Below are 18,331 nucleotides of genomic sequence, written 5' to 3'. Positions count from 1 at the left end.
GTGTTTTTTTTAAAATATATTTGTTATCTATAAGTGTTTACTAAGTTTTCGTAAGTGACCCCTAATGAGCCAAGAAAAGAACCTGACAGCAGTCACCAAATTCCATGAGCGTAGCCAAGAGAGGTTACAAATGTCTACTAGTCGCTGGACTCCATTAATAAGGTGCAGTGAATAGCAGATTTTGTTTTTGAGCCAATTTTTTAAATAGCAGAATAATGCACTGAAGATAACTCAGAATAATATGCATTTTTAGCGGCCCCGGAAAGGGGAAAAGACGCTATTAGTTTAGTGTGGAATGTCTGTCCGTCCGTCCCGTTTAGATTTCGTAAACTAGAAAAGTGAAAATCCGATTTCATAATATTTTAGACCATTCAAAGTTCTGGTGCAACGGCTACTTTTTTATTTGCTGAAAGCGAAAAATATAATTTTTTAAATCACTTAGCCTATGTGTTTCCACACAAACTGTCTTTGTAACCTTGTTTTAAAATACCGGAAATAGTGCTTGATTGAATCACTTATTCTAGGTACAATCAACATCTACTAAAAGAATGAAGGGTCAGAATTTAATAACGATTAACTACGTTATGGCCTTAAGACTTAAGTCTCTCGATATACAGCGCGGGGGGAGGAGGGGAATAAGAAACACTACCAACCCACTACCCCGAAAAAAATTATGGTTACGTCCATGATATGTATATGTGTGTGTGTGCGTGCGTGCGTGTGTGTGGCGGAAGGGGGAGAAAAAAGTCCCCCCCCCCCGAAAAAATTATTGGCTACACCCATGCATTTGTCTGGACTTTATTGGATTAATAGGCCTATAGATTGTGGCTCTACGTGTACAGCTCCCAATCATAGCTGTACATTAACCGGTACTGGATTAGAATGCTGACTAAATTTGAAACAAAGTCAGCTAGAGTCAAAGGTCTGTGAAGTTTGTTAGTCTATGATGAGTCTGTGTCAACTATAACTGTGTGACACTGTGTGTAGACTGACTGTAGACTTTTAGTTTGTTTCACTAATTAAATTTAACTAATTTGTTACTTGTAGATCTACGTACTTTGTTTAGGTGGTTACTTTATTTAGTAATTTATTTTCCCTTTGACGTCATGAAAAATGTTCATTCTTAAAATATTCTAGCCAAAATCATTTTTTTCAATAATGAAACATTTTCAAACCAATATAACAGTCAACATCGAGTTTGGGACCAATGAGTTAAGATTTTTTTCCTCATTTATATAGATATACCTTGGAAATTTAAAGAAAATCGTTAGAACGTTTTAGAATTATTAGAATTTAAATATAAATATTTATATACATACATATAGGCCTACATACAAGAGTTCTTGCTTAAGAGTATAGGATCAAACCGGTCCTTCGATGGGAAGTTTTACCGATATTAATCTACTTATAAGCCTACATTTAACTGAATAAGTAAACACATTTTTAGCATTATAAATAATCACTTTTATGTAGGCTACATCGAAAGCTATATAAACATAACAGCTTGGATCAGAGTTAAAGATATGAGATCTATATGTATATTGTAGACACAAATGGACATGGAAAAAAGATTAAATTTAAATAAAAACCACAGACTGGTATATATATATATTTGTATATTTATTCAATTATTTTGTTCGCAGGGCTGACATTTCATCCTAAAAGACCCTGGGCGTTAGCCTCTCTCCACAACGGTGTCATCCAGCTCTGGGACTATCGTATGTGCACACTAATTGACAAGTTCGATGAGCATGATGGTAAGGCTTGTAGACTACATTATGTGTTGTTTGATTCTCTAGAATGTTTCATTTACATTTTCCTTAGTTGGTAAATTAACATTAACTGATTATTTTGGTCCCAGTAAAATAGCTTTGGTAGTAAAAAATTTTGTTTACTAAAATGATGCCAATAGCCTACTATTATACTTTGACATGGTTTTTCCATATGCATAGTTATATTATGATATATTAATGATATGTTTACAGGTCCTGTGCGTGGCATTAACTTTCACCAACAACAACCCCTGTTTGTATCAGGTGGTGATGACTACAAGATTAAGGTACTGACTGAATTGAATTTTCGTTTGATAAAAATTCATTGTTTATTAATTCAATGAAGAAGTATAATCATAATAAATGGAACAAAAATTTAGGAAAGTTTTAGTCCTATTATTTGTTTTTTTTTTGTTGTTGTTTTCAAAAGCTAAAATAGGAATTGTTAAATTATTTTATTAATTCAGTAATTTATTATATGTACGCCTACAAATCAACCTGATATATTTGCATTTTTTTTCTTTGTAATTTTTTTTTAAGCTTTGGAATTATAAGCAAAGACAATGTCTCTTTACATTATTAGGTCACCTGGACTACATTCGCACAACATTTTTTCACCATGTAAGTTGTAGTTTATTTCTTGTTGGATGGTAAATCAGGCATTAGATAATTATACAAACATATATCTTGCATCTGTGTAAGAGAAAAGACACTTTACACTGCTATTTTTATTTTTATATTCAATTGTAAACAGGAATATCCTTGGATTTTGAGTGCGTCTGATGACCAGACAATTAGAATTTGGAACTGGCAGTCTCGTACATGTATCAGGTCTGTAAATATCTCATAATGATTCTATGTTTACAAGTGAGCATTTGTTGCTGGGTATGAGTTGTAATGTAGTTCTAGATAGCTAATCCAATCTCCCATCTAAATGTAAATATAATCATCAAGTGACCCCAAACTTGAATTACACCTGAAAATCCTTCTATAATCTTGAAATAAACTCAATTAATTTTATTCAATAGTAATAAAAAAATAATAATAATGCAAATGTTAACATAAGATAACATAGGATTTTCAACTATCTTTCAATTTGCTATTGTTTCTGTTCTGTTGTCACAGATAGATACTAACATTAACATACTGTAGACATTAATTAATAATAATGATAATAATAATGGAGACTGTGTTTATCAAAATAGACTTGGAAGAGTATCCTTTTATTTCCATACTTATCCTTTGCTTTTGCACAAAACATAACAACAAACAATGACGTAATATAATATAATATTAGCACAGTTTCTCCACATGTCTCTTTTACAGGCCATCAAATTCTGTTCATATCCTGCATGTTTAGTTTGAAAGTAAAGCTAATGAAATTACCCATTGGCTAAAAATAACATCTTCCTAGTTTTAAATCTGTCTGTCATACATTCATGAATTTTGAAATTAAATATTGGAACTTAACCTATTATTATTTCAGAAAAAAAGAAATTGATTTTAAGATCACATATGAAATTTGTTCTTGAACTTTCATTGTTCCACTTCTATTTTTCCAAGGGGGGTTTAAATTAGGTGTTTATCTCATTCTAATACCTTAGTTATAGGAAGTAATTGAAGATTTGAAGTTTAAAAGAAATAATTTTGATTCTTTCAGTAACAAGAATTCATATAAAAGTATCATTTTTATTTCTGTCTAGTGTGTTGACTGGACACAGCCATTGGGTTATGTGTGCCCAGTTTCATCCTTCTGAGGACATGGTGGTCTCAGCCTCATCAGATCAGACTGTCAGAGTTTGGGAAATCTCTGGTAAATACATTTTTTTATATTCACAACATTTCATAATTTATTTCTTCCTAACCATTAGTACTTGACATCACAGCCACACTAGGTAATTAGACCCAGATATATGTTACACCAAAATGATAGAATACCAGGGCATACAAAAGGGGGAACATTAATAAAATCTTTTGGATTTGTTAAGCTTTGTGCTCTTAATTTAAAAAAATACATTGCAGGCTTAAGAAAGAAAAGCGTGGCCCCAGGACCTGGTGGTATTGAAGACAGACTACTAAATCCCGGCCAGACTGACCTCTTTGGTACACCTGATGTTATTGTTAAACATGTCTTGGAAGGTCATGATCGAGGAGTCAACTGGGCAGCATTTCACCCCACTCTGCCCCTCATTGTTTCTGGTGCTGATGACAGGCAAATCAAGATGTGGAGAATGAATGGTAGGATCAAACTGCATCTAGAAAATTAGATTTAGTTTTCCTTTTATCTGTATACCATGTAATATGAAATGTTATTTTGTTTATTTGACTATAGAGTCTAAAGCCTGGGAGGTAGACACCTGCAGAGGTCACTACAACAATGTATCATGTTGTCTGTTTCATCCTCGTCAGGAGTTAATACTCAGTAATTCAGAAGACAAGAGTATCAGAGTCTGGGACATGAGCAAAAGGTTGGTTCTATCACACATTCAGTATCGTGCCACTGTGTTTGTGTTTTATCTTATTTGCCTTTTGGAGGGATACATTTTACCTACTTATCATGGTTAAGCATTTCAAATATAAGACATTTATTTTTCTTATCTGACTTTTGCTTATAGCATTTGTATGTTATCAGTTATTTTGCTTTTCTTACAGAACTGGAGTTCAAACATTTAAAAGAGAACATGATAGATTCTGGGTTATGGCGGCTCATTCTACTCTCAACCTCTTCGCAGCAGGTGAGAGAAAATTCCATTATTTTTTTCTTAATCTTGAGCCTCTCCTTTTTGTTTTTATCTTTGTGTAAGTTGTGTTGTTTGTTTTTTCTATGTAGGTCATGATGGTGGTATGATTATATTCAAATTGGAAAGAGAGCGTCCACCATTTGCTGTTCACAACAATATCCTGTACTATGTCAAAGAGAAATATTTGAGAAAACTGGATTTCACCACATCAAAAGATGTTGCTGTCATGCAGCTCAGAGGGTAGGTGACAGTGCCATTACATTATATTTAGAGATAAAGCTTATTGATATAGAGCATCATAATATTGGCCTGCACTCAAATGTTTCAACTTTTTTCCCCAGTGGCTCAAGAGCACCCATCTACTCTATGTCTTACAACCCTGCTGAGAATGCCATTTTATTGTGCACTGTGAGTGGTTTGTATAGTACATTCATTCATTTTTTGGGGGGAACTTTCTTTCCCTCTATGATGACTAAAAGGTTGCTGGCTCCAGTGTTTTGACAGCTTTCTTAGTTGTCCACAACATTTTATCTTGCTGTGATGTATTCTTGGTTGTCTTTGTGTTATTTACAGTCATCATTGACCTGATGCATATTTAATTATTTATAGTCATCAAAAGATCCACTGCGTATTTAATTATTTATAGTCATCATAGATCTACTGCATATTTGATTATTTATAGTCTAATAATATTGATTATTTATAGTCTAATAGACCTACTGCTATTTATTTATAGTCATCATCAACCTAATACATATTTTAACCTAGATCAAAACTCTAAAAATACTTAAATGGATGGCCTTTTGCTGTTTGTCATTGTATTTGTGTGTAGTGCTTGTGCTTGTATTTATTCCTTGTACTGGTATGGTATTCTTTATTTCAGAAGTGCTCTTCTAATGCAGAAAACAGTACATATGATCTTTATATTGTGCCCAAAGACTCTGATTCATCAAACCCAGATGGTAAACTTTGACTTGTTTTTGTTAATGGTAATTTAAAGTGGGTAAACTTTTGGATAGCACCATAAGTCATTGTATTATTTCCATCAACAGCCCCTGAAGGGAAAAGGTCATCGGGTTTAACTGCTGTTTGGGTTGCTAGAAATAGATTTGCTGTTTTGGACAGAACTCATTCAGTAAGTAAAGAATTGTATTTTTTTTTCTGGCTAAAGTAGTCATAGCATATTAATTCTGTCTTTTATTTCTTGTATAGATCATCATTAAAAACTTGAAGAATGAGATCACTAAGAAAGTCCAGGCTCCCAACTGTGAAGACATTTTCTATGCTGGCACAGGCTGTCTGTTATTGAAAGAACCAGACATTGTCACCTTGTTTGATGTCCAGCAGAAGAGGTTAGTTTTGATAACAGTTAGCTTGAAACCTTGATTTCCATGGGAATGTTAATGTTTTACTAATTAGATTCTTGAATCTCCATCAGAACTCTTACTTCTGTGAAAATCTCCAAAGTCAAGTTTGTCATATGGTCAAATGATATGTCTTTAGTGGCTCTGATCAGTAAACACAGTAAGTTAGAACAGAATTGGATTGCAGTTAACTGGACTACTTTTCATTATAAAAAGAACAAAACATACAATTTCCATTTCAAATGTTGCATTGCATCTTTCAATAGCTCTGTTTATTTTACCCAAGTTTGTGTCAAATCTTTCATTAACTAGTTGTATAATTTGACATGGGTAAATCAATACATTTGTCTTGTTTGTTTCTCTATCTAGTCATCTCCATCTGCAACAGAAAGCTAGAAAACTTGTGCAACATCCATGAAAACATTAGAATCAAGTCTGGCTCCTGGGATGAAAGTGGTGTCTTTGTCTATACAACATCCAATCATATCAAATATGCACTGACCAATGGGTTAGTTATTTCCCTGGTTGTTCAAATTAGAAGATTAAGAAGTATTTTAATTGATTTTTCCTAATTATCAAAAGATTGTTTTTCATTCATTTTTCTTATTCTTTTTGGTTAGTATCAATCATATAATTTATTAAAATTGAAACAAGTGATATTCTAATTTGAGCTGGTTAAAGCAAGCTTTAATATTCAATATACACCAGTTCTTGGTGGTATTACTTCAAGAATTTTGTTGACAAAATATATTTGCCTGTCCAATCAAATGTTTCAATTTCATTGTATTTTTTATCCATGAAAAGGTCAGTAAAATGTACAAAATCTTTTAAATACCGTTCCAATAATTCAAACTTGTTTAAGCCTAATAAAGTTCATCATGCTCAGTTGAAACTATTGAAAGATTTGTTATAACTGTTAATTTTTTAACAAAGTTTGCTTTGATAATGTGCTTTTTAGTTTTCTCTCTCAAAAGTTACCATTACTTAGTAAGCTATTTAGACACTTACTCTAAGAAACATACATTTAAATTTCAAAAAGAAATGCAAAGATGATTGGTCACATACCTCTATATTATTTTACTAGGATGTAATGTGCTCATTTGCCATTTCTATAATACAGTGACCATGGAATTATTCGAACATTGGATCTACCTATATACATCACAAGGATCAAAGGCAACTCAGTTTACTGTTTGGACAGAGAGTGCAGACCAAGGGTGCTGAGTATTGACCCAACAGAGTTCAAATTCAAATTAGCTTTGGTCAACAGAAAATATGAGGAGGTAAGACTTAAGATTCTTTGTTATTTGATACATATTATTATTATTATTAACTTTAAAATAAGCATATAGTTTTATTCTGGTAGCTCACTTTGTAAAGAAAGGATAGTTCAATTTAACACACTTGAATATTTGATTCAGTTATTTTGAAATTTTGTTTTCTTCTCAGGTTCTTCACATGGTTAGAAATGCTAAACTGGTTGGCCAGTCTATCATCTCTTATTTACAAAAGAAAGGTTATCCTGAGGTGGCATTACATTTTGTCAAGGATGAGAAAACTAGATTTGGACTGGCTCTTGAGTGTGGTAATATTGAGGTAATCTTTCTAGTAGGCTTTACATAATTTCTGTATGCTTATTGGTGTTTTCAACTCTAAGGGCTTCAAATAAATGCTTTGCTTTTCAAAATATTACACACTAGCATAGCATTGTACATTATGCATTTCACTAAAACCTCATTAAAATATAAGTATAAAATATAACATTAGCTCTATAATTACTTTGTGAGCTATGAACTACAACAGATTGCCCTGGAGGCTGCTAAAGCTTTGGATGATGCTGCATGCTGGGAGAAACTAGGAGAAGCTGCTTTATTGCAGGGCAACCACCAGATTGTGGAGATGGCTTACCAAAAGACAAAAAAATTTGACAAACTGTCCTTTTTATACCTGATCACTGGCAACTTGGACAAGTTAAGAAAAATGATGAAGATAGGTCAGTGACTTAATCTAGTTTGTATTTAACTTTATTTTTTTCATTGTTGTTCTTTATGATATAATTTATATATAAATTTTGTAGAAGTTATTGAGACAATATTGAACCTGATATTTTTTTTTTTTGTAGCGGAAATTCGCAAAGACACAAGTGGTCATTATCAAAATGCTCTTTTGCTTGGGGATGTTGCTGAGAGAGTCAAGATTCTGAAAACTTGTAGACAGAGTAAGTTTTGTAAAATGTTTAATCTCCTAGTTCAGTTTACAAGGACATAGATTGGTCACAACTGTGTGTAAAATGTTTCATTTTCTCAGTTGAATTTACTAGCTCATAGATTGGTCATAACTGCTTTATGTTGTTGTTGTTTGTTCAACATTGTAGAGTCTCTGGCTTACCTGACTGCTGCTACACATAGTTTGCAAGAGGAGGCAGAAGAACTCAAATCTGGGTTTGGAGAAGGAGAGAGAGTTCCTGACCTCTACCCTCATGCCTCACTGCTTCAGCCCCCTGTACCCATTACTCAGCAAGAATCTAACTGGCCACTGCTAGCTGGCTCAAAGGGATTCTTTGAAGGAGCAATGAGTCGAGGTGAACACTGATAGTTGTTTTAGTTTATCAAAAGATTGTTTTATAAGGTATCACTCACAGATAAATTTTTTTTGTTTTTTATCCAATATTTAATATATTTTAGGAGGAAAACAGTCAGTCACGGCAGCAGCCATCCTACATGATGATGATGACGGAGCTGGTGGTGGATGGGGTGATGATGTGGAGGCATTAGTTATAGATGAAGGTATTTCAATTTTAATCCATTCTGTATAGAATATGTTTTTTTCTTGTACATGTACAGACATTCTGTACTTTAAGTGATTTTCAAATTATCATATAATTACAGATACAGGTATGTGTAAAAAAAATATAATATTTATATCCCAAACGAATGTGTTAACTTCATTCCTTTTAATTAAAGATTTTAATTAATTTAAACTATTGGCTGATTTCTGGCATGTTTTTATTTTCCTTAAGTCAGCACTTTGATATTGATTTTGTTTTCCTGCAATTTAGAATAGGCAGGCTTTCTTACGGTTCCATGCAGTTAAGGCAGAGCAACTTTTTTTTTTTCAGAAGGTGGATTTGCTGAAGGCCTGGATGAAGAAGGCACTGCAGAAGAAGGAGGATGGGATGTTGAAGATTTGGAACTCCCAGCAGACATTGTACATTTTTATTCATTTACTTGATTTTACTCTCTTCTAGTTTTTATACAAAAAAAAAGCCACCAAGTGTTTGTTATTACTTGACTTCATCAAACTATTTCTTGCAGGATATGAGCACTGCAGCAACAGGTGCTGGTGAAGAAGGTTACTTTGTCCCACCAAGTAAAGGAATCAGTCAGTCACAGGTCAGGAGTATAGGTGTTTGCCATTGAAATGTCACTAATTCTACATTCTTTTAAAATTACCAAAGTTTTATCATTTCTACAGCAAGATTAAATATATTTTTTCTTATTTGTTTATAATTATAAGTCTTGTTTTCAAGTCCGGACATTAAATGGCAATGCAGTTTATCCTGTGGCAAGCTTTGTTCTTCGTATTTTGCCACATCCAGTACAGACATAACCATTTTCCTCCGGTGGTCAATTTGAATTTTCTTTTCACCGTCTATGTCTGCTTTCATCAGAAGATTTTCTTTTGGCTTCAACTGTGTATCATATGGTCTTTGTAAGTGATCTTCAGTTGTCTCGTTCTGAAGCTGTCTGCAGCAAAGTGCTCAGTTAAAGCAAGTTTGCCCCTAAGCTGATAACAAACTGCTTGTCTTCTCATTTTCTTTGCTCTTAATTATTTTACTTGTGATCTTAGGAAAAATAAACATAATGGTTGTATAATTGACTCATGCTTAGAATAAAGCAATAAAAATTAATACACGCTACTGTTGTTTTGTTACCAGGTCTGGTGTAATAACTCCCAGTTGCCTGTGGATCATGTACTTGCAGGATTCTTTGAGACAGCCATGAGAGTAAGTTTAGTTTTTGTGTTGCTTTAGGTGTGCCATTTTTCTCTAGAAACTGCCTAGTTGATGTATGTATAACTTGTTTCTTTCTTCAGCTACTCCATGACCAGATAGGAGTTGTCCAGTTTGATGGCTACAAGCAACTGTTTTTACTAACTTACAGTCGAGCTAGAACTTGTTATGTTGGTCTGCCTTCAATTCCCCCTCTCTTTGGATACCCTCACAGGAACTGGTAAATAATAGTAAATTAAGAACCACTTACAAAACTTAATTTTTTTAAACATCATTTCTAAAAGCATTTCATTATAACTGTTCACTGCAAATATTGATCATGATTCTATGCAATCTTTGTATGTAGGAAAGATGCAGGTCCTAAAAGTGGTGTACCTGCAGTTGGTCTCAAACTAGCTGCATTGGTACAACAGTTACAGACAGCTTCTCAGTTGACAACAGCTGGAAAGTTTGCTGATGCCATTGACAAATTTAGATCCATTTTGCTAAGTGTTCCATTATTAGTTGTTGATTCCAAACAGGAAATTGCTGAGGTACTGAATGTTAATTTTTGTTTTAATTTAACTGTAAGATCAGGCTCCTTTGATTTTAATACAAATTCTAATTGACAAAGGAAAAAAAAAATTAATTTCATTTTTTTTTTAAATTTTACTTAAAGGGAAACTCCGATGTTTTGACAATTTTTGATATAATATGTGTTTTGATTTACAGACAATGAATATATTATTATTTGGTTTTTATTTGCAATAATAAATGGATATTTTTCTGACGTAATTTTCACCGGGTTTCTATATGTGACGCACACATGCCTATATATTAATTTAATCTATCAACTTACTGTATAATGGAAAATCATACAGTAAAGTTTACATTCTCCTAAAAGAAATAACTCTTCATTTATGCAGTTAGATCTAGATCTTGTAAGCAAAGAAAAAAATGTGTGTTAAAGGTAGATTTGCATGCTTGACTAACCATGGCAGAGTGTATCTTCTCGCCTGACCACTCAACACACAACAAACAGTATCGCTTGGTTGTTTTGTCATGACTGACTACAGGTAGTCTAGACTAGCCTTACACTGACCAGTTTGTGGTTGAATCAGTTAGACCTGCAATCTATTTACTTCTTGGGACAGGGAGGGGCTTAGATGAAAATGTTACTTTTTATCTCTAGTTGGTTGTCCTAATGCTTTTAAAGCTATCTATCTATATATAACTGTACCATAGCACTTGACTAGGCCGTCACTAAGCCTAACAGCTACTGTAAGAATGAAGCGATACATTGCAATTGGTCAAATCTAGTTTCCCTTTCAGTATTGCTGAGGGAAGTGACGTATGCCTAACCTAAAAACAAAATATCAAAGAACCCAGTTTTTTGGAGATATCAAGAATTTACTGATTAATTTATTAAATATAAATGTTTCTAAGCATTTAAATAAAAAATGGTAAAACGTTTACTATTACAATTTTTTACTTAGAATTTAAATATGTCAATAACTCAAATTTGAAAAACCATCGGAGTTTCCCTTTAAGAACAATAATTTGTTCTCATTAATTATGTGTTATACTTGTACTACAAATGTTTCCAGGCCCAGCATCTCATTGAGATCTGCAGAGAGTACATTGTAGGTCTAAGTATGGAGAATGCACGAAAAGAAATGCCCAAATCTACTCTAGAAGAAAAGAAGAGATTATGTGAGGTAACATTGGTCAAAATTTTTGCATTTTCAGTTAAAATAAAAAAATTAAAAAAACACTTGGTTTGTGTTTTGCTATTGTTCTTCATGTCTTCAAGAGTCAGAGAATAGTAAGTCACCTTCTCACACTGACACTTTTAACTTAGTTCTAGTGCCAATCAACTGAAACTCTACACATTTTTGTGCACATGTTTTGTTTTTTTCTAATTTTTGCCATTTTTAGGTTTTTGTTTGAACAGCAATATTGGGTTAGAATTAAGTTCTTACATTTACAGAACATGACTTATAAATAAGTTCAGCCATTGAGGCTGTTATTATTGTATAGATGGCACGCATTCTTGTAACAAGTTTTTCTTGATCCATCAAGCATTTTAATTTTTTTTAAAGGTCACATTAACTTTTTTTTATTGTGACATCAAATCAGGATTTATTTGTCCTCATTGTAGCAAACAACTTAATGTGATTGTTAGTTAGCACTTTTTTTTTTTTTTTTTTTACCAAACTCATTTCTTGTAGTATTATCAACTCTCTTGGTAGTTGGTTCTTTTGATTTATTTGCGAACAAGCATCCATTACATTTTAAAAATCCAATTAGACTATAGAGTGTGAAACATTATGTTTAATTTTTAAGAAATGTTCTTGTTGCAGATGGCTGCCTACTTCACACACTGCAACCTTCAACCAATCCACCTCATTCTGACTTTAAGAACTGCTCTCAATCTCTTCTTCAAACTGAAAAATTACAAAACTGCAGCATCCTTTGCGCGTCGTCTGCTGGAGCTGGGACCCAAGCCTGACATTGCACAGCAGGTAGTGAAATATCAAACCACATCATTTGTAGAAAACCTTAGACACATCATTGTCAACAAAGCTTGACACTGAAGATGTGGTTTAACTAAAACATTCAAATGGTTTAAACTTGTTTTGTTTTTATTGTCTTTTTATAGACTCGAAAAATTTTAGTGGCCTGTGAAAAGACACTAACAGATGAACATGAATTGAAATACGACCAACATAATCCATTTGACATTTGTGCAGCCTCCTATGTTCCAATCTATAGGTAAGTTTTGAAGTATGGTTGTCTAATTTTAGTCTGCTATACTGCTGGATAAAATAATCTTTACTGTCATTAATAGTTTATTTGGTAGATCAAGAAGAGTTGTTTTTTTAAACACAACTCTGTGATATTTTTTTTTTTTAACTCTTGTAGAGGAAAGCCAGTTGTGAAATGTCCATTGAGTGGAGCATGTTACCTTCCAGAGTTCAAAGGTCAAGTGTGTAGAGTCACCAAAGTAAGTTCAAAGGAAAGATGTACTACAACAGCACTAGAAAACGTGACATTATTCCAGTAGCCTAACTTATTTATACTGTTTTGTGTTCACATAGATGTATATAATGCTAGATTTTCATTCTTTGTTCCTGTCTTTTTTTCCCGCTATGCCTCCTATTCAAAACTCTTTATATAATCTTTATACAGCTGGTGTAGTTCAATATTAGCTTGATAAAAATGTAACATAACTCAATGCATGTTTTTTTTTGTCACTTTCAGGCTACAGAAATAGGAAAAGACTGCATAGGACTACGTATAAGCCCAATTCAGTTCCGCTAAATAGAACAAATACATACTTGGATATTGGGACACTAGTTTTGTTTTCACTTTGACTATTACTTGTGATACAAACTTTGTACCAGGACTTTTTATGTCCCGAGCCTAGCGCTATTAGAAACATTGGTTAGGCGTTGAAGAAATGCAACACAAAAATTAATGGTATTTCAAAATTTGGAGTTCAGTCTTTTCCTTAAAAAGTTTTTATGAATTGGTGTCAGCAAATGTGGCATTGGTATTTGACTATGCTAAAAGTGCAATAGCAGACTAGATCTATCTATATATATATATAGGTAGGCTTCAATTCATTCAATATTATATTTTTTGCAATTTATTTATATTAATTTTATCACAGGCTCTTAATAATACAACTATATTCTGTTGTAATTATAGTTCAATGGTAATTTTTAAAATAAGTTGGCTGAAAAGTTATTCTAGAGTTAAAATAAACAGTGATCACAGTGAAACTAAAAAAAAAGCTGAAGATACTGGGCTCACACAACCAGCATTTCAAAATTAGGATAACATTTATTTATTGACATTTAATTAATTCCATCTCATTATAATGTTTCTTTCAGATTGCTGAAACTAGAAACGAGTATTGAAAATCACTTTTTAGACTTATTTTACATTTAATTTTGTTGCTGAAACGTAAGATTTTTTTATCTGTAAAGAATGCTCCGGATTTGGTTTTGAAAAAGAAATTATGTCGACCTACATCACTTTAATCTTATTACTAATCGTCACCAAAATTGTTTCGAATTTTATATGATAACTCTACTAACGACAAAAAAAACTGTTTGAAATCCCTCTTCTAATGAATAAAACAAATAATTTTCTTGGTAACACATCGCAAAAACTCATTCACGAAAATCGGTTGTTCCGGATTTTAATGGCAAACATTTTAACTCTGTGTAAAATCGCACTTCTGTCTTACACTACATTTAATTTTCTAGCTAAAATGTTACAAAATCTAATTATTGTTAATTTCATGTTTCGAATTTTTAAGGATAACAACTTCCTAACACCAAAGTATTTTATGAAAATCTTTCCACAAGGCTATGGTACATCTAATTTTCATACGAGACCATCCCAAAAATTTAATCAACAGTATTTTTTTTATCTGGGATTTTCTCACTTTCAATGGAAGTTGACAACCGTCTAGCCAGGGCGAGTAGCGCTTTTGGACGCCTTCAGTCGAGAGTCTTGAAGAACAAATCGCTCTGCCTACCTACCACCAGGCGGTGGTTCTCTCAACCCTTCTATATGGCTCCGAGACATGGACACTATATAAAAAAACAACTATAAGACTTCTTGAGCGCTTTCACCAAAGATGATTGCGCTCCATCATGGACATATGGTGGCAGGACCGCACTACAAACAGCGATGTCGGTATGGACAGTATAGAGGGACTTCTTATGGTCCGACAGCTACGCTGGGCAGGGCACGTATCCCGTATGGGAGACGAACGTATGCCAAAGGCAGTCTTTTTTGGTGAGCTAAAAGGTGGTCGACATAACAGAGGCGCCCCACGGAAACGCTTCAAAGACCAGCTTAGGCGTCAACTTTCCTTGGCTGGCATAGAAGAGAGCACCTGGCTGCATGCGGCGTCGGAACGAGACAGCTGGAGGTCACTCACGAAGGCCGCGGGGTACACATTTGAGACCAAAAGAAAATCTGCTGCCGAGGACAAACGCAGACGACGAAAAGAAAATCTAAATCGACCACCTGCGAACAATGGTTATGCTTGCCCTGGATGTGAAAAATATGCAGGTCACAGCTGGGGCTGCGCAGCCACGGGAAATACTGTATTCCTCACTAATCTTCGGACTCGAAGACAAGCCTTATTATATATATATATATATATATATATATATATATATATATATATATATATAAAACCACCCGAAACAATCTATTATAGATACTTAAAACTATTGCGATGTTTCAGAAGGAAAATTAAAGGTTAATCAGATTTTTAATAGCTTTTAGTCTTTTTTTTTTTAAGATTAAAATGACGGACAGACAGACAAACGCACAAAAAATGCGGCTTTTCGATAAAACCCCCCTCTTCTATATAAAATAAAGCTTAGCTAAAAGGGGTTTTGTGTTTAAAAACCTCCTCCAGAGAGCTTTATGTCAAACACCATCCAGAGGATTTTGAGTTTAAAAAAAAAAAAAAAAAACTCTAGCAGGGTTTGAAGCTAAAAACCACTTCTTCAATAAAAAAAAAACAAAAAAACTACACACTCAACGAAAAAACTTCCATTTTCGATATAAAATCTAAAACAAATACAGTCACCAAATTCCAAGAGCGTTGCCAAGAGAGGTTACAAATTTCTACCAGTCGCTGGGCTCCATTAATAAAGTGCAGTGAATAGCATGGAATTTAAGTCATCTGCCGAAATTGAAAAAAGACTAAATGTGGCTCAACAAAGATGGCTAAGACGGATTTTAGTTGTCAGTTATAGAGAGCGGGTCCCAATCAAGGAAATCCTTTGCCGAACGGGGAGTTGACCACTTAACCCTAACCCTCCCCTCCCCAACCCCGAAAAATATCCTGGCTACGCCCATGCTGGATAGTAACAAATTGTTAATATTATATAGTTTCGCCGTGTGTTTAATTTGTTTACATTCAAACTTTTGTAGATATTATTTCCAAAAAAAAAAATGTGATTGCTAGAGATCAGGCCTAATCCAAGTTTATTTTGTTAATTTTCTTAAAATTCTTTGTTCATTGTTTACTTTATAGTGAAAATGTCCAATAGACATGTTAAGTTGGGTGGTTAAAATGTATATGTATTAGAATTTTTTTTAAAAAGCAGTGTTTCTCAAAAACAAAAAAAAACAGCCATGTTGAGGCCTTTCTCTTGACAGCTAAGGGGTCTGGGGCAGCGCTGTAAGCTCCTCCATTGGGGATCGGGTCCCGACGCCAAAAGCGTTTTCTTGCATTCTTCACTGCAGAAACGCATTCTCCTGACATCTACATATTTAGATTAAGGCTTTGGGGATCGTCGCCGATAAAAAAAATTATTCGAAAAAAAAAAACAACAACAACAACAAAAAACAGCCATGTTGAGGCCTTTCTCTTGACAGCTAGGAGGTCTGGGGCAGCGCTGTAAGCTTCCTCAGTGGGGATCAGGGCGAAGACCCGACGCCAAAAGCGTTTTCTTGCATTATTCATTGCAGAAAGGCATTCTCCTGACATCTAGGCCTCCAGCTCATTATTCATCCTATTAAAAAGGACCTTTTGAATAATGTTTGAAAAATATTCTAATATGAATTTATAGGCCCTTACTACATTGCAAATACAACCGATTTGTTCCTTGAAAAGATGAGATAGGCTACCCCACATATTTACATTAAGACTTTGAGGAACGCCGCCGAAAAAACATTTATTTGAAAAATGATATTTAAAAAAAACAACGCATATTTGTAAATGATATATTTTGTTAAATAATAATAATCTTTATTATCCGTAAGGAAATTTGTCTTATAATTTGTGCATTACACCAAATAAAAAACATTATAACTATAAGAAACCAAAGTGTACATTCACACCAAACTCACTCATAATTTACATGTGACAAAGTTTATACCAGATTGTTCTTATTTAATGATTTTATTGCCAGGGGAACAAAAGAGTGTTTGTGTCTGTTTGTCTTTGCTATCGGTGTCTTGTATCTCTTTTGTGATGGTAAAATCACAAAATCCTGACACAAAGGGTGATTCTTTATTTCGATGATAAAGTTTGTAACTTTTATTTTGTCACAGAACTATAATTCAAATCTCTAAACAAAAAACAAAAAATTCGGAACTGGAAGGAGAAATTAAGAGGGCTAATCAGATTCTACTCTAATTTTTTTTTTTGTATTTTTTAGGATTCAAGAATATATTTTGAGTTATAGTCCCAAATTTATTTATACTACAGAAAAATATCAGTTTGACCTAAAGGTTGGAAAACGATGACTAGGAAAATAATATTTGGGTTCAGAACTCATCTCAATTGTTACTCTTATAATGAAAAATTCCGTATGAATTCTAAATTTTCCAAAACAAAGTCTTTCTTAAAATAACTAAGAGAAATCCGTGTGCAATTACATTACTCTGTCGCTATATTTGACTTTTCTGTTTTAAAACGTCATCTTTTCTTCAAGAGAGGGCGGTAGAAAGAAAACGTTAATCCTCGCTCCTTTTATAATTTCTGCTAATGATTGCATTTGGCATCATAGAATATGGGGTGGGGCGACTCGATAAAGAATTTAATTTAGAGCATATATAAATTACTAGTCGACCCACGGCGTAGCATACACCGCTATTTTGCAGGGCCGGCAACCTTTGCAACCGCAGTGGGCCCCGCACTTCCATAGAACCCGAAATTGCAAAAATACGAAAAAGGCTTGGAAATCTCCGGAAATTATTAAAACCTTATGAAAATTCATATAAATCTCCTGAAATATATAGATAAAAATTGTCATTTAGGGGTGTCATTCAAAATGGAAAATGCCAATCCTACGCGTGAAAAAAAAAAACGGCATTATTCAATACCCGTACTAGAGTAACACCTTTAATGAAATCACTAAATTTAGAAATCCTTCAGGATAGAAGACTCAAAAGTAAAGTAGCAATTATACATAAAACACTGAACCATAATCTTCAAATACAAAATTTAATAAAATACTCAGAAAGACACAAAGATAAAGGCACATTTCTCGTTCCATATGCTAGGACAAATTTGTACAAGTGCTCCTTCTTCCCTAGTGCTACCAGAGCATGGAAATGGGTTGCCTGAGCTAGCCAGGAAAACCAGTGACTTGGCAGAATTTAAGTCATTGATTATAATATGCATGACTGAATGCATTACGCGTAGGACATAATCATCTTTTTTTTTTGAAGTAACGTCTGTATGATATAAGATAAGAAGATAAGATAATTGTGTAATCTAGTGAAAGAAGCTTCTCATGCCTCAAACTAATGAAAAATTACTTGAGGTCAATAATTCTCGACGATAGATTGAAACATTTGGTAATTCTTGCTATTGTTATTGAGCGTGATCTATGTAAGAAATAAAAATTTTATTTTATACTGTATGACTTCGCTACACGCAAGGCTCATAAAGTAGTACGTAGTAAAGATTGAATA

The 18,331-nt window shown here is 33.6% G+C and overlaps 1 protein-coding gene across 2 annotated transcripts; it reads left to right on the top strand.

Annotated features, from left to right (window-relative positions):
• Nucleotides 1-823: 823 nt before the first annotated feature.
• LOC106076841 (coatomer subunit alpha-like) lies at nt 824-13,224 on the top strand. Of its 2 annotated transcripts, none has more exons than XM_056005028.1 (32): nt 824-922; nt 1,644-1,757; nt 1,986-2,059; nt 2,313-2,393; nt 2,527-2,603; nt 3,476-3,585; nt 3,795-4,010; nt 4,105-4,240; nt 4,425-4,507; nt 4,603-4,753; nt 4,855-4,921; nt 5,400-5,475; nt 5,566-5,648; nt 5,726-5,865; nt 5,952-6,037; nt 6,247-6,385; nt 6,998-7,160; nt 7,327-7,473; nt 7,681-7,870; nt 8,000-8,095; nt 8,252-8,458; nt 8,562-8,663; nt 8,996-9,084; nt 9,192-9,269; nt 9,815-9,883; nt 9,973-10,109; nt 10,236-10,422; nt 11,476-11,586; nt 12,232-12,393; nt 12,531-12,643; nt 12,794-12,875; nt 13,133-13,224. In XM_056005028.1, exons 1-32 carry the CDS (start codon nt 883-885, stop codon nt 13,190-13,192), a joined length of 3,666 nt encoding a protein of 1,221 aa, XP_055861003.1. In that variant the 5' UTR covers nt 824-882; the 3' UTR covers nt 13,193-13,224. The 2 variants fall into 2 exon arrangements, with proteins under 2 accessions (XP_055861003.1, XP_055861002.1); XM_056005027.1 differs by having other exon boundaries at nt 5,397-5,475.
• The last annotated feature ends 5,107 nt before the right edge of the window (nt 13,225-18,331 follow it).

Source organism: Biomphalaria glabrata, chromosome 11, assembly GCF_947242115.1.
Source record: "Biomphalaria glabrata chromosome 11, xgBioGlab47.1, whole genome shotgun sequence".
Lineage (NCBI taxonomy): Eukaryota > Metazoa > Mollusca > Gastropoda > Planorbidae > Biomphalaria > Biomphalaria glabrata.
This window is presented reverse-complemented; position numbering and strand designations above follow the sequence as displayed.